The 22697-nt window shown below is 60.4% G+C and overlaps 1 protein-coding gene across 1 annotated transcript in view; it reads right to left on the minus strand.

The window, feature by feature from the left end:
- The window catches only part of PLXNA4 (plexin A4), a 426904-nt gene that overhangs the window by 11225 nt on the left and 392982 nt on the right, over positions 1–22697 (minus strand). The window contains exons 22-28 of the mRNA XM_051848990.3: positions 18275–18543; positions 15751–15817; positions 14944–15090; positions 11021–11180; positions 1852–1955; positions 1413–1512; positions 166–356 (exon numbers count right to left, since the gene is read on the minus strand). Coding sequence (XP_051704950.1) covers positions 166–356; positions 1413–1512; positions 1852–1955; positions 11021–11180; positions 14944–15090; positions 15751–15817; positions 18275–18543 — 1038 coding nt within the window. The remainder of the gene's footprint in view (positions 1–165; positions 357–1412; positions 1513–1851; positions 1956–11020; positions 11181–14943; positions 15091–15750; positions 15818–18274; positions 18544–22697) is intronic.

Below are 22697 nucleotides of genomic sequence, written 5' to 3' on the forward strand. Positions count from 1 at the left end.
GGTTTTGTCTGCAGCTCTGGGTTAGGGAGGATTCTGAGGTCCAGTCCTGGGAGGGAGAGGCGGGCAATGGAGAGGCAGGAGCAAGCTAGATGGCTTTGGGGTGGGAGGCCCTGCCCCACGCCCCACCCCATGCCCCGCCCCTCCCTCCGGCCCCGGGCGGGGTACCTTGGTGGCCAGCAGCCGCGTCAGGTAGATCTCCGACACCATCTTGCTGCCCCGGTCGCCCTCCTTCTGGTCGCCGTGTTCGTGGTTCTTCACCAGGTGCCACAGCTTCACTCCGCTCTCCAGGTCGGGGGTGATCATCGGGGTTCGGGAGCGGAGGCTGTCGGGGCTGCCTGTGTACCGGATCATGTTCTCTGCCAACGCAAGGACGGCCCTGGCCTGAGGGACTGCAGCTGGGCTCGCCCTGCCCTGGCTGGCACAGGCAGCTTGCCTCCATCGGTACAACCCCTGAAACCAAGATGCCCTTCCCACCTCCTCCAGGAAGCCCTCTAGGGCTGATCCCACCCCCCCAGACTCCCTTCCCTTCTGTGCTTTGCAAGGCATCAGCCCCGAAGTGTTCACGCTGTAGAAACAGCAACTCACTCTTCCTTTGCACTTGTTCAGGTGAGCGTCTCAAGTCGCGTGTCAGGGTACGCGCTGTGCCGCCAGCGCAGCACACGCGGGACTGGTGGCCGGTCCCCTTGGATTAAGTGGGCCCGCGGAGTAGGGACCGGGACCCTGCTCCCTCTCGCTGGGCCCAGATTCCCTGGTGTTGGCTGAGCCCCCTGCCTGTGTCTGTGAGGTGTGGCAGAGGAGGATGGGTCGGGCAAGGAGGATGCTGGTCCTACTGTGCGCTGGCACGCAGGCCTGGTCCTACTGTGCGCGCATCGACTCCCGACCCAGGAGGATCCGGGCCTTCGCGGGATTTCTGATCTGTTTTGCTGGTGAGCGAACGGAAGCTCACCACGGTCAGGGGCCCGGCCTGGACGCGGCAGGTGGTGGCCGGACAGCGCTGCACGGGGCGCCAACCCCACCCCTCACCACCCCCCGCCTCCCCTCGCCCCACAGTCGTGGCGTGACCTTTCCTAGTCTGTCAGCCTCTGCGCGTCTGAGTTTTAATTTCCTAATCTGCATAATAGCAGGAAATAATAATTACTTAATTCACTGGATTGTTCTGAACACGGCGCGAGATGATGAGCCCCGGGAAGGGACGTGCGTCTGGCGGGCTCTGAGACAGATACGGAGGGGGCACTTGGTGCCACCGTTTCTGGAAGGAGGCCCCACCTGGGCATCACGGCTGCACACTGCAGCAGGGGCCCTCGTGCCCGGATGCTCAGCCTGCCTGCCTCACCCCCTCTCCCCACCCCCAGCCCCAAGAGCCCCCACCTCCCGGCTCTGCGGCTGCCCAGGACGTGGGAGGCGCTCTTTACCGTATTTGCTCGCCGAGGTCCTGGAGACGGTGGAGTTGTTCACTGCGTTGTAGGCCGTCACCTGCTTGGACACTAGAGCCACCACCGACCCGTCCGGCACCTGCAGGGAAGAGGCACCTAAGGGCCGGGGCTGCAGACTTGGCCGCCCCAGCCGGCCAGGACGGATGGGGACCGACTTGGTCCTAAGGGGCGACGGGTGCCTTGCTGGAGAGACGGAGGACTGGGCGGAGCCGTGCCTGTCGGCGTCCCATCTCCAAAGGGGCAGGGTCTCTGGTGGGAGGACTCGGTGTCCCCTGAGCGGTTACAGGAGAAGGGAGGGCAGGTGAAGAGGGGCCTAGGGGCTTAGTGTGCAGCCTGGGATCCACACGGTCACCCAGGACCAGGACTCCCAGGGACACGGAGGCGGAGTCGGCTCCTCCCCATCCCACGACCACCTCACCTGGTAATGGGCCAGCGTGTTCAGTCTCTTCCAGTCATTCTCAATTTTGGTGGTGATGTCCTCATCCTGCAAGATCATCCTCGCCCCGCTTCCTTGTCGCCACTCTGCAGAGAGAGCAGTAGGGACTCAGGGAGACAGTGGAGATATCGGGGACCCGGCGCGGGGGCTGGCACCGCAGCAGCTCAAGGGCGCATGCGTGGAGCAAGGGCTGTGAGATCGCTCTCTCCGGAGGATGGGGGCAAAGCGCTCGGTACGGAGAGGCCCTGAGTGTCCGTTCTCGTTCTGATTCCCAGAAATCGTGCGGCAAGAATGGGGACAGCATCCTCAGTCCTCCCTCTCCCAGCCCCTGGCTGCGAGCGGCACATCCGCAGAAGCAGGTAGTGCCAGCCGAAGGGGGAGGGGAGCCCCTGGCTGCCGTCACTGAGCCCTCAGAGGAGCGGGGAGGAAGGCGCACGGCGGCCTGGGTGTGGGAACCAGGCTGCAGGGGAGACGGGCAGGAACCCAGTGGGCTTAGAAGCTCGCCCGGGAAGCAGCCCAGCACTGCACAGCAAGGGCCTGCCCATATCCGGACAGCCTCGTGGGGGGTCCCAGCCTTCCCCCTACCTCCCTGAACACACCCAGGAGAGTCTCCCTGGCGGCCACTGAGGGGGCTCTCCTGGGACTCCCAATCTGATAACATCAAGTCATAAACCTTGGAAGGAATTTCGTGAATTTCACAGGCAGAAAGCCCTTCATCCAGCAACATCCGAGAAGAAGAGGGAGGGGTAGGGGGGTTAGAAACAGACCCCAAGCCCGTATAAGGCCCAGTCTGAAGGCAGCCCAGGCACTGTTAGTCTCTCCCCCGAGGAGTTGCCCTGCTGGGCTGTTGGATGTTCTACCTCATTCAACCTTTGCGACTTTGCGTACCACTGCTCCCCGCCTCCCTCGGAAACTCTTCTTACAGGCGACAGGGAGGGACCTGTGTCCCAGCCACCTGCGGCAACAAAGGCACTAAGCAAGTGCACGGACGGCTGTTGCTGCCGCGCGAGTGGCTGGCTCGGAGCTGATGAGACCTGGGCTGCAGGTCCGGTCGATGCACCTATCCTAGGGCGTGTCCCTCTCCCGGAAGCTGATGGACGGGTCACTCTCGGGAGGGGGCTGGGCCCATTCTCCTGCCCGTGCCCACCGAGTTGGTGTGGACAAGGCTGACTTTGTAACTACCCAGCACCTGACGCTTTCGCCATTGTGGGTACAGACCCGCATCCCTCCCGTCTCCTGATGGGCTTGCTGATGGACCACAGAGGGGAACTGGAAGACTGTTTCTCATCAGCCAACCCCCCTCCACTGTACGTGACAGAAATCACGTGGGGTGGGAGAAGGGCACATTTCAATCTTGAAGTGCACACACATGGAACTCCATGTGCACCCCAGACACAGTCAGCTCCGGCATGTGGGTGTGCGCGCACCCCATTCTCACAAGCACACTCCAGAAAGGGAAAAACAGCCTCTTAAATTCAAACGCACCGTGGATCCCAGCCAGCAAGCCAGAGCTCTGGTTCCCGGGCAGCCAAGATTATGCACAGTGCCTCATAGATGCTGACACTTGGGCATCACCCACAGAGCGCTTGGGCTCGTTCCAGGGGAGGCTGGTGGCCTGGTAGTTCCCGGGGGTCTTTCCTACAGCCCAGAGATTCTCCACCTCATTGCCCTCCTGCCAAGTTGGGTCTGTGGGTCCCCAGCTGGCCCAGTCGGAGACAGAGCGCACTGATTCCTCTCTGCACTGTGCAGCTGGCGTGGCCCGTGCTGCTGCCCCCATTTCACAGATGGGGTAAAAGAGCCAGAAAGGGAGCAGCTCGCCCCGCGCAGAAGGGGATGCTCCCCAGACCCAAGTCCTGGCCTCCCGGTCCCTGGGCTTCTGTGCTGGCCCGCGGAGAGCTCAGGGCAGGGCCGGGGTCCAAGGAAGGCGACGCTGGAGCGCAGAAGTCACCTGTCACTTAGCAATCAAGGCCTCCGGAGAGCGGGCACAGGGAATGCCCCACTGTGCCAGGCGGTATCTGGTCACCAGTGTCTCCATTTGCCACTGTGTCTCCTGTGGGTTTCGCTTTGCTGTTTATCAATGGACGTACTTTTACGTGGCCAAGGCAAAGGAAGAGGAATATCTTGGAGCTGGCGGGCAGCTGATGGGCGGTGCCGTGGGGCTCTGGTGAGGACCAGGGTGGGCAGAGGTCTCCCCTGCTTGTGTGGTGAACAAGCTAGGAGGCTGCATGCGGTGGCGAAGGGAGAGGCATGGGGACAGCTTTGGGGGCACCCACTGGGGACAGCAGCATGCTGTGTGACCTCAGGCCACTGGTTCCCACAGGGTCTCCTCCACTGAGTGGCCACGGCTAGCCAGGCCCGGATGGAGAAGGCGCCAGCCCAGGACCAACTGTCCCCTGGCTGCTGAAGTCACAGCACACCTCAGTGGGATCTGCGCTGGACCCCAGTGCGGGCTCTCCCTGGGGCCCTGTCTGCCTCGGCTTGTGCAGTGCGCGGCCTTTACAGTCGTCCCCGGCAGCCCGGGCTCTGAGTCCGGTCCAGCAGTTACGTAAGTAAATGAGCGTCCATCTGCCTGCATGCCCCATCTGGAAAAGTGGAGCAGGGCAGCCAAAGGATGATGGGGCGTCCTTAGAGTAGGCAAAACGGTGCCGCAGCAGGGACGCGGTGAGCACCTCATGCATATTTATGAGGGCAACCGATGGCCAAGTGAACGGACGAATGAGCGCAGAACATCCGGTGAGCGATGCGCCGGGGTCCATTTTCCAGGTAGTCCAAAGAGGGACTTGGGCTTGTGCGTCTGGGCTCCGAGGGGGAGGGGAGCTGCAAGGTGCTCGGCCAGCAACCCGGGACGGGAACAAGACAGGCTCGGCCCCCTCCCCTGCTAGAAGCAAGAGCTCCCGGGCACCCCTGACCCGGGTTCAGTTCTGGGACAGGAAATGAACGAGGCAGGTTGAAGACGGACGAGAGGCCACCATCTCCAACCCTTGCTGCCTCGTTCAGCGGCTCAGCTCTCTCCCCAGGGGCAGGCAGACGCGGGCACAGCTCAGGCCTGGCCACATGGCGCCTGCCACCCGAGGGTGAACCACGCACTGGGGACCATGGGGGAGGACAGCAATGGCTGGACTTGAACTCTTGAATTGTGGCTGCCACTCGCCTACACAACTGGAACTCGAGACATCCGAGCAGGCCACTGGCAGCTTCTCTTGGGCCATGAGGTTTTTTCTTTCCACAAAATCCAGCTGTGCCGATGGGACGGCCACACGCTTTCCCTACTGGCTGAGAGACTACGGGCAAGGGTGCCGTGCAGAGGGCGGCAAGACACAGCCGCACGCAGGCAGGAAACACACGTGTCATTGATGCCAACGCTTGGGCACGGGTTCAAGAACAGCAAGAATTGTTCTCCTGGGGACCCCAGCCCTGGATCCCTGCGGCCCAGCCCCTGCCTGTGAGCGCATGCCGGTAGGCGGCTGGCAGGGAGCAGCTGTTGTCCTTTTGGTAGGCATCTCAAGAAGTTAGGAACGACCTCCAGCCCCAGTATGAGGATGGCGAGCCGGAACCCAGTGGAACATTTAGCCTTGCTTTTGGAGCCCCGAGCCTGATACTTTTGCTACCCTCTTCTGCAGAAAAATTGCTATATGTGCTACCCTTTTTCTGAAACAACAGGAAGAAAGAAAAAAAAAAACACAAAATGGTGAAGTTCTGTGCCCTCCCCAACCCAGTCCTGTTGAAAGGCAAGCCCAAGGGCTGGGCGGCTGGGGCTGGCTGCTCCGTCCCTGGGACCCACAGCGTCCCCCACCTCTGAGGCAGGAGGCAGTGGTGCGCACAGCTGGAAGCCAGGGCCACCTCTCTGTGCAGAATGGCTTCAGCAGCGCCTCGCACTCACTCCTCTCTGCCCAGGTCCTTAGTTTGGCCCTGTTGGCCGGGACACACGTCCACCTGCATGTGGCCTGAGTTTCTTTCCTTCCTGAAACTCCTCCCCCAGGCCGGCTCTTTCCCCAGTCGGGGTCACGGACTCAGCTCTCTGGAGTGCTCCTAAGCTGCCTCATGGGCCGTTGAGCCATTGGAAGCCAGATACCGGCACAGGCCAAGGTCAGATGTCCAAGCAGGCGGCTCTTCTCTGTCCCAGGAGCAGGGCACTCCCCTGGGTGACACGGCTGGGTTCCTGCAGTCTCCTCAGCACCAGGAGTGAGGGTGGGAGTGTACGGGTGCTGCCGAGGGTGAGGCTGGCCTGTCTCCTTGGGGCCGGAAGACTGCGCCAGCTCCCTTGGCAGCAGACACGGCTGCTCGAGTCTGCGTCCCTCCGGAGGCCCTGAGTGAGGGCCCTGTCTAAGTTTGTGCCCCATCGCATGTTCAGCATATGCTGAGGTTTAACAGTCACGAAAGGAAACAGGGCTCCTCATCCCTCTCCAGCGTTCTTTCCGACAAAGAGGCCCCTCGGCTAAGGGGCGTGGAGCACCTCTCTGTGTGTCCACACTCTGCTTTCTACGAGGTGGCCATGTCGGCACGGCTGGTGGTGGGGGCAACGCGACAGCCTGGCCATGGATGGCCAGCATCCTCTGGGTGACAGTCAAGCCTCCTGGCCAGTGCACACCTGCCCTTGGGACATCACGGGACACTAGGAAATACCTCCCAGGCATCGTAAGCTGTGAGACATTGAGTTGGGGATGGCGGAAATGGTCACCAGGACAGAGTGACCCCTCACAGATGCCTCCTCCAGTCAAGGACACCCACGGTCCCATCTGAGAAGCCGAGTTTCCAGTGGTTACCATGACCACTACCATGTCCTTTCTCACTCACTCATCCAGCCCCACCGCAGTGAGCCAGGCTCAGCACCAAGAGGATACGGAGGCAGAGGCAGCAGTGGAAACAGAGTGGACAAAGGCTGTCCACTGCATGGGGGCCGGCGCTGTGGCATAGCTGGTAAAGCCACTGCCTGCAGTGCTGGCATCTCATATGGGCACCAGCTCCTCTTCTGATCCAGCTCTCTGCTATGGCCTGGGAAAGCAGTAGAAGATGGCCCAAGTCCTGGGGCCCCTGCACCCATGTGGGAGACCTGGAAGAAGCTCCTGGCTCCTGGCTTTGGGTCAGCACAGCTCTGGTCATTGCAGCCAATTGGGGAGTGAACCAGTGGATGGAAGACCTCTCTCTCTGCAAATCTTTCAAATAAATAAATAAATCTTTAAAAACAAACAAAAAGAGCCACTGCACGGAGAAGCCCTGAGCAGGGTGTGCGGGGAGCTGGGCAGGGCACGGCTGCCTGGGCTGAACCCTGAAGGTCAATCGGGCACTTGAATTTTGAGGGATCCGGGTGAGAGCTTGTGGGAGACAGGTGGAAGGAAAGGCTGCAGAGGAGCTTTGAGGTTGGGGACTGAGCGCAGAAAGAGGCAGCTGGAGACAGTGGGGACAAGGTGAGGAAGGTCAGGGAGACACAGGCCAAAGCCACGAGGGCCCCGCTCAAGCAGAAGGGGCGCAGGGGTGTGGGTCAGAGGGGCATTCAGGAGTCGGACCTGTGGTGCCTGGAGGAAGGGCAGGGAGGAGCAGAGGTCCTCAGGTGTGTAAGGAGGGGCGGGGTGGTGGGGGGCGCACCTGCAGGCCAGCCTGGACGGAGCTGCTGGCTCCAATGACACTGCTGGCCCGGCTCCGGGGGGACCAGTGCCCACTAGTAAGTGCCACACTGACCTCGCTGTTAGGACCCTCACAGTGTACACGTGCAGTGGGCATATGGGCAACCCACTCCCACATGCATCTCATTCTACCCTAGGCCAGGGCACCCCAGGCTGTGCAGCCATCCCCAGCCCGTAAGTCTTCCTGTTGCTCTCTGGCCTCAGACCCTGCACAGGGGGCTGCAGGGAGAGCCAAGGCTGAGAGGCAGCATAGAAGAGCCCAAGGCGGCAGGGTCGATCTCCAGGCGCTGGGCAGGAAGGACCTCACAGCCAGGAGCCAGGCCACCGTCCCTCCCCACGCGGCCCTGTGGGCAGGTTCCCCCGGGAGCACACACCTTCCCGGCACGGGGCCCACTCCACTTCCAAACACTGGGCTGTGGGAGGAGCCGTGAGCCTATGTTTCATGCACCTGTTGGCAGGTGAACCCTGGTAGACACCTGAGACCCTCACCATCTAGCCACTCTGAGTGTCACATGTGGGGAGCAGAGAAGAGCCGGTGGACGCCATGAGTGAGGATCGGAACATGGCTGTGCAAAGGGTCAGAGCCTTCACCTGGGAGCCGAGACAGGCCCATCAAAAATGTCACGGCAAAAAAAAAAAAAAAAAAAGTATTTTTGGAGCAGGCATTGTGGAGTAGTGGGTACAAACTGACTCCGGCAATGCTGGCATCCCATATGGGCACTGGATCATGTCCCGGCTGCTCCACTTCCAATCCAGCTCCCTGCTAATGCACCTGGGAAAGCAGCAGCAGATGTCCCAACTGCTCGGGCCCCTGCACCCACGTGGGAGAGGCAGATGGACTTCCTGGCTCCTGGCTTCAGCCTGGCCCAGCCCCAGCAGTTGTGGCCATTTGGGGAGTGAACCAGTGCATAGGAGATCCATCTCTCTCTCCCCTCACCTCCCCTCTCTCTTTCTCATCTCTCTCTCTCTCTGTAAACACCTTTTAAATGAATAATCCTCTTTAAATAAAAAAAATGCGAAGTCGTTGAACTCTGACACTCGGCGCTTAGGAGAAGAAATTCTCAACAGAAGCGCTGCCTGTGCGTTTAAGGCCAAGTCCTTGTCCACGGCTTTTGCACCAGCTGCCGTCTGGGGGTATCTGCAGAAGCGGTGGCCAGCCTGATGTAAGGGAGCTGAGCTGGAGCTTAATGGATATTCTTGAATATGGAACACGGGGCTCCGGCGTGTTGCCGTGTTGCTCGGGGCTGTGTACGCTGGGCTGCAGGAGAGTTTAAAAGGCAGGTGGCGGCAGCAGGGAGGAGGGAAGGTGACCCTGGCATTCAGATGCATGGCACCCAGAGAAAATTGCTAGTGCTGACCTCTCCCAGCAGCTCCTGTCCGGCAGCCCCGTGCCCTGCTCCAGGCACCAAGCACAAAGGACAGACACACTCACAATCCAATTTGTTACACTTCCACCTTGCAGGGAGAGAGGGAGGTGAAATAAAAAAGAAAAAAAAAATCCCATTATCTTTATCTGTCTTTCCCATCAGGTGCAGCGGAAAATGCAAACTGGGGAGACAGCTGCTGTGAACTCTTTATATTTCACTCAGAAGATAGTGTATCTTTTTATTGCATACAGGAATTACTTATTTGAAAAAAATATATCCTTTCAGCAGGACTTGAGCCGCAAGACAGAGAGGGGGTGGTGGAGTTCCGGGGGCTATTGATAGAGCATTTGCATTAAACCAGAGGAATCGCTGGAGGTCACGGCCAGCGGCCAGCGTGGAGGAGGAGGAGGGAGAGGGCTGTGCAGGAACCTGTGTCTCTCCACTTCCCTGCTGTGTGACCCTGGCCCAGGCACTGCGCCTCTGCCAGCTGCAGGTGCTCCATCTCCGCAGGGCCACAGTGCAGCACCAACCATTTCCTCCCAGGAGCAAAGGGAGGTGACATGGAGAGTCCCTTAGCTCCGACAGGAGACTATCACACCTCTGCTAGGTTGCTAAAAAAATTAAATAAATAAGGAACATTTGCTGGCACCACCATGGCTGGCACGGAGCTGGCCAGCAGGTAAGTTCTCTTAGGATATATGTGTGGATGCAAGTACTTACCCTGTCCCATACCTGTGCATGGACCAGGACATGAAGCAGGGGGTGGGCTCGGACACAGCGGGGGTTGGGCGGCTCCCACCTGCACCGCACTCTGGAAACCCAGCACTATCCCAAGCCCCACGCCTGCGATCCTGTCTCTCCCTAGACCTCCACAGACCTTCCTGGAGGCCCAAGGACAATGCCCACAGACATGCACTCCATGGCCAGTGCCGGGACACACACACGTGGACTCACACACCTCGCATTTGTCTCCCCTGGGTTCTAGACACAGCACGCTCTGCGCCACCTCCAAGCAGAGGGGAGCAGGCGCTCTCCCCCGATCTCTCACCAAACCTATCCTGCCCACAGCCGTGCAAGAGGACACAGGGGTAAGAGAGGAAGTGAGGGTTCTGGGGAGCACAGACTTCCCAATCCCTCAAGTCTTTAGGCATCAGAAGCTGGGGGTAGACAGGGCGAGGTGGTGGAAGGGAGGGACATTCCCTCCGGATTTCAGAAAACAGCACAGATGCCCATCTGTCTTGGATGGCTTAGCTGAAGGCAGCTTCGAGGCCAGATGGAGGGATTAGGGGCCCCTGGAGGGTCCTCCCTCCTTGTGTTGGTAGGGACCGCAGACACAGCACGCGCCTCACCACCCCCCAGCCCAGCCTCAGTGGACAGCTCCCACCGTGTCCTTCCCAGAGTCACCCTCCTAAGCAGCCACGGGAGCAGCCGGTGCCGAGTGCGCGTGCTGAGCCCGGCACGGCCTGGCAGAGGCATCATCCCACGGAATTCCTGCTGTGAGCCTGGCACTCTCGTATTCTCCACTTCATAGGCAGGGAAACAGAGGCCCAGAAAGCTTAAACTTGACCGAAGGACCCGTCAGCACCAGGACTCACAGCCTGGGGTGTCAGACGCTGCCCCGCCTGCCAGTCCCTCTCGAGGACGCCCTCTGAATTGCCCAGGGAACCCCCCACTGGATCCAAGTGCAGCCGGCCCTAAGTGGCGTGCCCTTGTCTATGTAGGCTGGGAGATCTATTCATGGAACACTCAAATACAGCGTCACCCTGTGCCCCAGCAGCCTGTCATGTCTCATTTTGCTCTATGCATTCCTGCACCCTCTATCGCTGACCCAGATCCTCCAGTCGTATTCAGCAAAAATTACAGGCACAGAACATGGGGGGCGGGCGACAAAGGCGGTGGCCAGCGTCCAGCCTAGCAGATTTCGCCACAAACTCTTCCCTGCCATCTTGTGCCCTCCTCTCCTCATCACCGCCATCCGACCTGCCAGGCTGGATGGTCAACCAGTGGCTCACTGGTCAGCCCTGCCTGACGCCCAGCAGGCCGTGGAGGCCAACCCCAGCCAGGGGCCCTGCCCCTCTGCTCCCTGCACCCCAGCTCTGCCTCTTGCCGCAGAAGAAGGCAGGAGGTGCACGGGGCTGGCCCCTGCTTGGGCTGCTGACTCACCCAGGTCCATATCCGCGGCCTTGGGCCGGTGGGAGCAGGGCACGTTCTTGAAGATGGCGTCCAGAATCTTCTCCTTGACCTGAGTGATGGTGTCGCAGTTGAGGATCTTCACCGGGACCTCGGGGCTGTTGGCATTGTCTGGGCTGACACAGCTCAGGACCTGAGAGGGGAGAGGGGCGTGTGGGTAAGCACAGCCCCCTGGACCCTGCTGAGACCCCCCCTCCCCCGATGCAGCCTGGGGTCCTGTCTTGAGTGGCACCTCTTCTCCAAGAGGGACTGTGTTCCCACTAAGCCCGCAGTCCTTGCAGGTCCATTCAAGGAAGGAGAATCTGTGGCTTTCACGTCATCATGCTCATGGGAGTCACCTGGGTTTGCAAAGGGGCCGCTGCCCAAGCGCAGGGAAGCAGCGAGGTTGCCATCTGCACAGGCGTGCGTCGGCTGTATGCACACACGCACACAGCACGCACGGGCACCGAGGACACCCTGTCCCTGAGTGTCAGTCTGTCTCTTCCTGTCACTCTGTCCCAGACACACATGCCAGCTCAGAGTCCACGGGAGGCTGGCTCCTCTCTCAAAAGATTTCCTAAGCTTCGGTTTTTATGAGGCTGGTTGGAGGCTGGAGAATCTATAAGAAGCTGAAGGTGTTCCTTAAAAATAAAAAGGTGCCCTTTAAAAGCCTGCAGACCCAGGCCACCTGGGATTCCTCCCTGGCTCTGAAGCTGAAACCCTGCACCAGCAGAGGAGGCTGTGGCCTGGAGCCCAGCCCCCATTTCTCGTTTCGGAACCAGCCAGAAAAGCTGCGACTGCGTCACCGGATCTGGGCTTTCCTCCTCTCGCTGTTCTCCTAGTGGGCTCTCCCTGCCCTGGAGGCACCGTGTGGCCCCCCGGGGTCGGGGTTGGGGTTGGGGTTGGGGTCGTGAGGGAGGAAGGCCCTGCTTCCCAGCATGTTTACTCCCCCCCTCCCCAGCCATTTCCCACTGGCCCATCTGGTTTGCAGAACCAGACAACAGAGCCCCTGCCCCACTCCATGTGGTGGCCCTGGACTCCTGCCTTTCATTAGCAACTTGACTGCTACACACGCCAATGAAACATGTTTATTCCATTAAGAAGAAAAAAAATCCCCGGAATCTGTAAAACCCACTCTCCCCCTCGAAATGCACTAAACGGAAAGCGATGGTGGGAGGGCCCCTGGACCCCAGACCCAGGTGTGTCTTCCCGAGCCGCTCTCCTCCTCCTAAGAGCCTCCCAGCGCCCGCCTTCCTCACCTCCTACTGCCCAGGCTCTCCCTGGCAGAAAGCCCCGAGAGACCAGGAGGCAGAGGCTGCCACCGGAGTCCGATCTCCCGGTGTCGTGACTTCCCTGGGGTCAGCGTGGCTGTCCAGAGAGGGGGCAGAGCTCCCCCAAGTCATGGCCACACCACCACTCCACCCAGAAGTCCCCTTGCTGCCACGTTCCCTGCCTGGTTTCTGAACCAACTGCTGTGCTGGGGGAGGGACTCTGAAACTTCTAAAGTGAACAGGCTCAGTTGGGGGTTCTGACCCAGGTCGTGTGGAGGGTGGCCCAAGATTTCTGCAATCCAGCAGGCTCCCACGCGGGCATCTGGCACTGTATCAGCCCTCTAGGTGGGCATGGCAGTGGGCTCCCAGGTGGGCGTCTATACTGCGGCAGCCTCCCGGATGGGCGTCTACACTGCGGCAGCCTCCCTGCTGATGGACCCTGGGCCGTGCTCTGTCCAAGTTTCAGCACCAATCCAGTGAGTCCGTCAACACTTGGGAGGTATTGCTGATTATAAAGACCTTCTGTCTGAGCCCCTCAAAGCCTCTGCGATTATCCCTGCTTCCAAGCCCGGCCTGAAGCATTGGGGGGGGGGGCTGCTGCAGCCCCTGCTGAACCCCCGACATCCCCTCTTCCTTTCTGGCCCTCTACCCTGGAGGGGTGCACCTTCTCTGCTGGGAGGCAGCACACCGTCTCCCTCCCCTCCTGGTCACTGCTCAGGCACGCGCAAGCGGCCTCTCCAGGGCCTGGAGGTAGCTAGACTTACTATCTCCCTGCAGCCGTTTCTTCCCTAGGCAGAACCATCCCAAAGCTGTCCCCTTCCCCCGTGACACCCCCTCCACGGAGGCGGCCATTGCCTCACATTCTCTGTAAGCGAAGTTGGTGAAGCCAGCTCCCCTGCCAACAGGGAAGACAGGAAGACAGGCTGCTGCAGTTTGGGGAGGGAGCATGACACCGACTCATTGTTGCATCCAGCACGTCGTCGGGAAGGACCGGGAGTGGACGAGTGGACGGGCGGGAGGCATGGAGGCATGGAGAGGACGGCTCTCCTGCTAGCGGTCTGGGCAGGGCTCTGTTTTCGGAAGGGTTTCCCACTCTGAGGGAGCCGACGGGAACTGCGAGGAGCTGGGGCCTCCTCCACAGACTGCTGCTGCTGAGTGCTCGCCAAGGAGCCCGTCCTGGAGAATCTGCTCCGTCTACCGGGATTCCCCGTGCTCGCTCGCTCGCTCTCTCGGGAGATGGAAGTGGGGCAGGGCGGCGTCCTAGTGCGCAGCCGCCACAGCCAGGAGGGACAGCTCTGTGGGGAGGGGGGGCTGTCTCCCCAGCTGCCCGCGGGGTCTGGGGCACTTGCGGGAAGGGGGGGCTGTCTAGGAACCCCCCGCAGCCTGCTGCTCGGCTGCATTCCCTGGCTGTCTCCTTTGCCTCCGTTCCTGCGTGCACACACACATCACGCCCAACACGCGGTTTTTCTCTGAGCTTCTCACTGCCTCCCTTCCACTTCCTTCCCCCTCTCTTGGAGCCTGGGAAGAGATCATAACGCGTTCCAAAGCTGCCTGAGAGTGGGCTCCCCGTGTGTGAGAGACAGCAGAGGGCCAGCAGACGGATGGGCAGCCACAGTGGGACCCGACGTGAGCATGCAAGAGGGAGCGCTTGCACCGGGCCCTGTCTCTGCATCTTGTCCCGTTCATCCCTGCGCGCAGCTACACTGCAGGCAGTCCCTGTTACCCCATTTTAGTGGCCTCTGTTGTCGCTCAGCTTCTTCACATAAAGAAACTCAAACTTACAGAAGTTAGAGACCCGCCCCACATGGCCCAGCTGGTCGGCAGGGCACTGGGCTTCCAACCCAAGGCTGTCTGATTCCAGAGCTGTGCCCCTAAATGCTGAGTTCTGCTGCTTCCTAGGGCAATTGTTTCTATCAGTCTGACCTTGGCAGAGGTCATCCCCATGTTCCTTGGACACAGGCCCCATCCCAGGAGACCATCTTAGCCTTCTCCATACAGCTCGGATCACTGTCACAGTTGAACTTGAACCAGTGGGCAAATGTATGCTTCAGAAGCGCAAGGGGGGCTGGCGCTGTGGTGCAGCGGGTTAACGAGCTGGCATCCCACATGGGCGCCGGTTCGACATTCGGCTGCTCCACTTCCGATCCAGCTCTCTGCTACGGCCTGGGAAAGCAGTAGAAGAGGACAAAGTCCTTGGGCCCCTGCACCCTCATGGGAGACCTGGAGGAAGCTCCTGGCTCCTGGCTTTGGGTCAGCACAGCTCTGGTCATTGCAGCCAATTGGGAAGTGAACCAGCGGATGGAAGACCTCTCTCTCTCTCTCTCTCTGTGTAACTCTGACTTTTAAATAAATAATAAATAAGTCTTAAAAAAAAAAAAGCAGCACAAGGAACACTTTGTACTTTCCCGCCCACCACCGCCTGCCTGCACAGAACCGTCTGGAAAATGTCCACTTTCCGCCGGCAGGATTCAGACAAGGACGGCGCCTGGGCCCGACAGCCGCTGCCGGCAGGTGCTACCCCTCACGACTCAGGCCCTGCCGGGGCCCACACTGGCGCACTGGCTGAAGTGCTGCTTGGAGCCGCGCCCCCTCTGGTCCCTCCGCGGGGCAGGGCTGCCCAGGCCAGGGGCAGAGAGGCTGCCTTACCAGGGTCTTGTAGTCAATCTGCTGGCGGATGAGCTTGTCCTCGCTCAGGGAGTAGCGCGCCTCGCCCGTGATGGCGTCGATGGGGCCTTTCTCCATCTGCTGCTTGATGGCACAGAAGAGGGAGAACAGGGGCTCCCCGGCACACTCCTGGATGCGGGGAGAGACTGCGCTGGCAGGGCTGCGGGGCACAGGCGTGCAGAGCCCGCCCCAGGTCTCCAGACGGCCCCTTCTCCTCCTCCCTCCACGTTCCTGCTCCGACTTCTCAGCTCCCTGCCTCCTGTCCTCTGCCTCCTCCTTGAGCCCCAGGGTCTCCCCCTGCCCTGCCCCTACCTACCGCTTTCCAGAGTGGGCTCTGCTCCCTGCCTGTCTCCACTGCCCTCTCTGCTCCCGGCCCGGCTCCCGAGGCCCCATCAAGAGGCAGGGGTTAGTCCCAGGTGGCCCAAGCTCCTTAGAAAACAACTTAATAACGGGCAGCTGGGCAGCCCTTCCACCTCCCAGGCGCCTGGGGGGCTTATCTGCCAAGGACGCTTATCAGCCGTGGGCAGGTGGGTGAGGATCAGGAATTTAGTGTTAGGGGACCCCAGGGCTCCCCCTGAGGCTCAGCTGGGGGGCAACGTGGGAGGACTGTGTCTCTGCAGCTCTGTCTTCTGGGACCTCCTGTGGGACCACAGGAGCTGGGCCCGATGGGGACGCCCAGGGGCTGTGCAGTGACCCAGGCGCCCAGGGGCTGTGCAGGGACCCAGGGCCGGCCCAGGCAGGCGGGACAGCGGAGGCAGGGCTGGAGGCACGGCCACCGCTCAGTCCTACCTTGAGGAACTTGTAGAGGAGGAAGGTAAACCAGTTGGTCAGCATCTTCTCGGCCACAGACTCTGTCCTGTGCAGCAAGACAGAGAAAGACGCGCTGGGTTAGACCCGCCGGCTGGGCAGAGTCCCGCATGCCTCTTGCTGCTTACAGCTTTCAGGCCAAACCTCGAGATCTTAACAAATATGAGACTCTCATGGGGCCTGGTGCTGTGGCGCAGCAGGTTAAACTGCCCCATGCGACGCCGGCATCCCGTAGAAGCACAGGCGTGAGTCCTGGGCTGCGCCACTCCCCATCCGCTCCCTGCTAATGTGCTTGGGAAGGCAGCAGAAGATGGCCCAAGTGCTTGGGACCCTGCACCCACAGGGGAGACCCGGGTGAAGTTTCTGTCTCCTGGCTTTGGCCTGGCCCAGCCCTGGGCATGGTGGCCGTCTGCGGAGTGAAGCAGCGGATGGACGACCTCTCTCTTTGTTGTTTCTGTCTCTCTGTAACTCTTTCAAATAAATAAACCCCATCCAGGGTCTCCTATACTCCCCTCCCCCTGAGCAATCCTTTAGGAAAGAAGGAAACACCTGGGGAGACCCTAATTCGGCAGGAAACAGGAGGACACGTGGCAGGAGGAAAGGGGCACAGTTCACAAGCCAGACAGGCTAGGCTGGGCCCGCGACCCGGTGCTGGCACAAGACTCAGCCCCAGAGACGGCAACACTGTCCTATTTCTAGGGGCGGGCAACTGGTCTCCCAGTTAAGCTGCTGCTTGGGATGCCCACAGCCCAGATCAGAGCACCGGGGCTTGAGTGCCAGCTCTGCCCCCCATTCCAGCCTCCTGCTAATGTGGACCCTGGGAGGCAGCAGGTGATGGCTCACGTAGTTGGGTCCCTGCCGCCCACACAGGAGACCCGGATTGAGTTCCTGGTCAGTCCCTAGGTTCCACCCGAGCAGTACTGGTCACTGCAGGCCATTTGGGAAGTAAAACAAAAACAAAAACAAAAAAACAAATGGGAGTTCTGTGTCTGACTCTGTCTCTTTGCCCTTCAAATAAAATTTTTAAACTTTTAAAATTTTGTAAAAATTATACTATTTCACATATCCTGGGACTTCCCCCTGGAAATGCTTCTAATGTAAACGGGAAGTTCCTTCTTGAGTCTAACTTGTATCTCTCATGCTGGGTAGCTGCCCGGCACAAAATGAGCCAGAAAGAGAAAAGGAGGGAGCACCGGGGCAGGAGGGGCCCGCCACGGGCAAGAGGAGGAGGAGGTGGAGGGAGGGAGGAGGAGGCAGAGCATGGGGAGGGCGGGCGCGAGGGGGAAGCAAGAGGAGGCCCTGGCCCGGAGCAGGGCCACGCCGGGAGCCGGCAGGGGTGCCGGCAGGCTGCGGCAACCCTAGCATTATGCCGGTGGGTGGCTGCGTGGTGGAAGTAAAACAGAAATCAAATGATCCACCTCGCTGTTCCTGAGGCCGTGCGATGGCTCCTGCTGGCAGCCACCTTGTGCAGCTGTGCAGGCGAATGCCCACTGCCCCGGACAGAGCCTGAGGTGAACGCTCCGGGAAGGGAAGCCCAGCCGGCGGGAGCCCCGGGATGGAGGTGAGGGCACGGGGTGGTGGGCGGGCCCGGCCACTTGTGTGGGAGTACTCCAGCCTCACCGGGCAGGGCTGAAGACGCTGGCATAACAGCCTGCAGGACAAACAGTGGCCAGCAAAGAGCAGGGAGACAAAGGCTCCCCCCAGGGCTTCAGGAACTTCCTGGAATTAAGACAATGCCCGTTTTCTGTGGGCGCTCTGAGCCCCTCTTGTGTTTCCTGTAAGGCCAAGGCCACAGGTTATAGCTGCCTGCACAGGGGGCTTCTTGGTTTCAGCAGGGAGAAGGGGGAGGAGGGGGAGGAGAAGGAGGAGGGGGAGGAGGGGGAGGAGGGGAAAGGGGGGGAGGGGGAGGAGGGGGAGGAGGGGGAGAAGGAGGAGAAGGAGGAGGAGAAGGAGGAGGGGGAGGAGGGGAAAGTGTAGGAGGAGGGGGGAGGAGGGGGAAGGAGGGGGAGGAGGGGGAAGGAGGGGGAGGAGGGGGAGGGGGAAGAGGAGGGAGGACGTACCCAGCAGTCTCCTGTGCTGGGCCCTGCACCTGTTTGGTCCAGGAGGAGGAGAGGAAAGAGGGGGAGGGGGAGGAGGAGGAAGAGGCAGGAGGAAGTACCCAGCAGTCTCCTGTGCTGAGCCCTGGACCTGTTTGGAGCCTGCAGCAGGAGGCAGAAATACCTGCAGGGCTGCGCTGGCTAAGTTCTCACTAACGGGCTTGCATCCGGGGCTTCGCAAACTCGAATGTGCATTCGGGTCACCCTGGTTCAGCCGGCCTGTATTTCTAACAGGCTCCCCGGTGCACAGACAGCACAAGGCCGCGGGACCTGGCTCCTGAGTCCAGTTCTGACTCGGACAAGGCCAGCGATGGCCTCTAGAGAGCCCATGAGAGAAGCATTCCAGTAGCAACGGTCAAGGTCAAGAAAGCAGAGGGCAGACGGAGAGGGGGCGGGGCGGGGCCACCGACCTGCGCAGCAGCAGCTTGGGGTGGTTCTTGCTCTCCAGGTTCTTGTCGATGAGGTCGGCCAGCAGCTGCTTGAGCACGTCGGTGGCGTACTCCAGCTTGCTCTGCAGCACGGTCATGATGAGCGAGGCCACGTTGCCGCGGTCGCGCATGGAGAAGCTGCGCTGGGCCTCCAGCGTGCGGATGAAAGACAGCAGGAAGACCTTGCTGTTGATGAGCTGTGCGAAGAGCTTCAGGCCTTTCTCCACGCGCTCCTGCCGGTAGCCCGGTACCTGCGGGGGAGACGGGGGTCCTGCCGCATCCACTGGGCACCCCAGGGACCTCCAGGCGGGATGGGCTGGGCTGGCTCCCGCAACGCTCCTCCCACTCTGCCTCTCACCTGCTGCACCTGCCACAGCCTACCTGGCTGAGACCAGCCCTCATCAAGGCCACTGCCGTGCCAAGCACCCACTTCGTCTCCACGGAGCCCTAGGGACACGGCACCGCCTCTGCCTTGGAGAAGAACCAGCCGAGGCAGGGAGAGAATGCCACACCAAGAGTCAATGGCCACGCTGGGATTGAACTCACTTCTGCCAGGCTCTGTGGCCTCAGCTCTTCCCTGGTGATGATGCAGAGTTGATGGGGACTCCAGGTCTGGCAAGCCCACCCTCACAGCCCACCCCATGGGGGCCCCTGGGAGGTTGGGGTGCTGTGTGTGCACCCTGGCTGAGGAACAGTCAGGCCTGAGCCTCCAGCTAGCCCAGTGCCCACTGTGGGTCCTGTCAGGATCGGAGGGCTGCACGTGGGCTCTGACATCACCGTGCTGGGCCTGGGCGAGTCCCTTTCTTTTTCGGGGTGGGGTGGGGCTCCCAGGACCTGAGAAAGGGGAGAGCGGGTCCCAGAGGGGTCCAGCAAACTCCCTAACTCTAGAACCCTCTTTGAGAGCCTGCTCCCGCCAGGGATAAGGTGGGAAGATGGCTTGATCTTCCTGCTCCATGGTCTGATGGGAGAGCCTCACAGGGCGGGGCCAAGAGTCGGCCTTGGAGCTGGACACACGGGCTGACCCTCTGACAGCGGCGGCAGTACACAAGGCAGCATGGGTCACGGTGGCCCACCCTGGCGAGCCCCAGCTGCCCAGCCAGTGGGTTGAAGGGCTGTGGGACATCCCACCCAATGGGAGACCGCACAGGAACAAGAAGGAATGATCCTCGAATCTTGCAAACGCAGTGAATGAAGAAAGTGACATTAAAGGGGCAGTCTCTATAGAACGCCTTTTAAATAAAATTTCAAAAATGGGTGAGGGGTGGGTGTCGGGACCCCGTGGCTGAGACATGGGTGGGGACATCTACATCCTATGTCAGTGCTTGGGCTTGAATCCCGGCTCTGCTCCTAACTCCCAGTTCCTGCTAAGGAGCACCCCAGGAGGCGGTGCTTGGTCAAGCAGCTGGGTCCCTGCCACCCAGTGTGGAGCTCCCAGCCCCGGCACTCAGAGAGTGAACCAGCAGGCGGCCGCTGTCTGTCCCTCAAACATAAAGGCAGACAAAGCAGTCAGTGTGCTAGAAAGGGGGCGACTGTGGAGCGGCTGTGGCTGGCGGAGGGCGCACGGGGAGCTGGAACGCTCTGCCCTGCCCGCGGCTGCCGCTGGACGTCTGCCTAGGGGACGTTCTTGGTGTCCTCCGTGGCCAGTTTGCTTGAGTCCTTCTGACAAAGCACAAAGTTCACTGAGAAAATCTGCCTGGAAATAGTGACCTCTGAGGACAGGAGCGGGGCCCCTGCCCCGGGGAGGGGCCATGGAGGGCGGGGGGGAGGCTGGGGGCGTAGCGTGGAGTCAGATCTCCCGAGGGCCCCGCATGGGGCTTTCTATCGCAGCCTATCCCCGCTGCTGAACCCTTAGCAGACTCCGCCCCCTCGGCAAACCGAAGGTGATCCCAGCTGAGGTGTACACAGCTGTGCCCGGTACCCAAAGGGGCCCTCGCCATCTTGGCTCTGCAGGTGCCTGAAACTTTGGCTCCTTCCAAGCCCTATTTAGCCTATGTGTTTTCTTATTTGGCTGACCCTATGATAAAATTACAAAATAGGCACAGAGAATAATAACAAATAATAAAATAGGACAATTGCAACATATGCTATAATAAAGGTTATCTAAGATAATGTACGAGTTATTTATTTCTGGAATTTCCCACTTAATATTTTCAGACCACGCTTGAGAGGGGTAAAGCTCCAGATACGGTTACTACCCTATAGGCTTCATGCTGAGTACTGTTCTGGGTGCTGCAGAGATACTGGTCCACTACACAGCACCCCAGGAGGCGGGGCCTGGTACAACCCCAGGGTTCCCAAGAGGGAGGGAGCCTTCTTGGCACCCCAAGACAGAGAAGCGTCAGAGCCAGGCTATGAACCAGGGCAGTTGGCACAAGTTCCTTCTGTCAGCTCCTGGGGCTGCCCCACAGCCTGGAAGAGACGGCCAGTAAAGAGCCTGTGGCACATGGCCTGCCACAGCCACACCACTAAATGGTGTCTGCCGTGGCCGGCTGTGGAAGACGGAGGTAGCCGGAGAAAGCCCAAGGTAACAGAAGGTTGTGGGACATTTACGCCTGTCACGACTGAGCAGCTGGTGTTCTGGGCTCAGGGCAGGAGGCAGGGAGCGGACAGCCCCAGGACCAGCAGTGGAAGCTGAGAGCTGGGAGACACGGCTTTAGGCGAGCAGGTCCTCGGATCCCGTCCACGCTCAGAATGCCAAGCAGGAGCAAACAAACCAGAGTTCCGTGATCCAGTAAGATCCCCACCTCCCCTAGCCCCAGGCCCAGGGGCGGCAGTCAAAGTTGCTCTCTGTCCACACACAGCTGATTAGTGAGTTTACTGGGAATGAAGAAACCCACGTGGTCTGGGCAGGTACCTACAAGACCTGGAAGCGAGGGCCTGAACAGACAGCTGCACGCCAACCTTTGCTGCAACCCGCTGGACACAGCCAGCAAGTGCCAGGGCTCCAGGGTGCCCAGATGGAGGAATGGAGAAACAGGGGGCGGCCCAGCCACACAGCCTTACAGCCACACAGCTCCGAGACGTGTGGCAACATCGGTGAGCCTGCAGAACAGGATGGCAAGGGAAAGAGGCCAGGACCAGAGGACAAGCGCTGTGCGACTGCACTTTCACGAGAGCCCGGAATGAAGACAGAGTACGGGGTGGCCGCCAGGGTCTGAGGGAGCGGCAGAGGCGGGTTCTTGTTCAAGGGGGACCAAGTTTCCATTTGGAAAGAGGACAATGTTCTGGGGTGGATGGTGCTGATGGTCGTACACAACACGAAGAACTTCATGCCATGGGACCACGGACTTAAAGACGGTGCAGCGGTGCAGCTACGTTAAGCATCGTTTACGCAAGTGTTTAAACAGGCGCGCCTTGTAAGTGGTCTAACTTGCTTGGTTCACAGCCTGGGAGTGACAAGCAGCGTTCCTGCGGGCTCCCTACCCAGGGACCCTGGGGAAGTTGGCTGCTTTGTGAGCAGGAGGCTGGGGTCACTTTCCCCTTTGGATAAGGACAAAGAAATCAGAGGGTACTCATGTTGGGGGCGGGGGGGGGGATCCTCAGGCACCAAATGAGGACACCGTTCACTCACAGTGTGAACCACAGGAGTCGTCTAGGGTTGGAGTGGGATGGGCTGCGGGTCCACGGAGAGCATCTTGGGAGAAATAAAGGGTGGGCCAGGTGACACCCGGAGCCGCCGACCCGATTCCCGGAGGGCGAGTCCCCAACACCCTGTGAAGGCTGCTGGGGCGTCGGGAACTCGCGGCTGGTGCAGCTCCGTGCGAGCCCTTGTGTGCGTCCGCCTAGTCCTTGAGGATGGACCGTGTCTCCGGGGAGCCAGTGGTTCTCGGAGACTGCACTCAGCAATGGCTCTAGGAGCCTTCTGGGCAGAGGGAGGGCTTTGTGTCACTCGTTCTGTGACCCCAGAGGCCTTGTGAGTGTCCTGGGTGGGGGGGCGGGGTCCTCAGTTGGTGAACGTGGCACGTGGGCCCAGGGCAGGGCGAGGGAGGTTCCGTTCAGGGGGACATGAAGGATGCTTGTGCGTGTTGAGCCCAGCTTGCTGGGCAGGGACTCTGGGCAATAGGCGTCCTCATCTTAATTCTTTCAGTTAGGGACCCTAGAGGGAGCTCCTGAGGAGGGCCACTGGGCAGGAGGCTCTCGGCGAGGGGCCTGGTGCGGTTCAGGAACGTGAGAGGAGTCGTCTGCACACCGGTCCTGGTGATCAGGGCTGTCACGTACAGTGAGGCAGGTCGTGCCCTGGAGCACTCTGGGTGGTGTCATCGGGGCAATGCAACCTGCACAACCACCCACAGGAGGACAGAACAAACCCTCTTCACTCCACTCATCCTGGCAGCCTTTGGGTGTGTGCCAAGTCAGTGCCAAGTCAGAGCCCAGATCCTGAGGGTCTGTGGAGATACAAGCCCCT

Source organism: Oryctolagus cuniculus, chromosome 3, assembly GCF_051225735.1.
Source record: "Oryctolagus cuniculus isolate XC-2025 breed Fujian yellow rabbit chromosome 3, ASM5122573v1, whole genome shotgun sequence".
NCBI lineage: Eukaryota > Metazoa > Chordata > Mammalia > Lagomorpha > Leporidae > Oryctolagus > Oryctolagus cuniculus.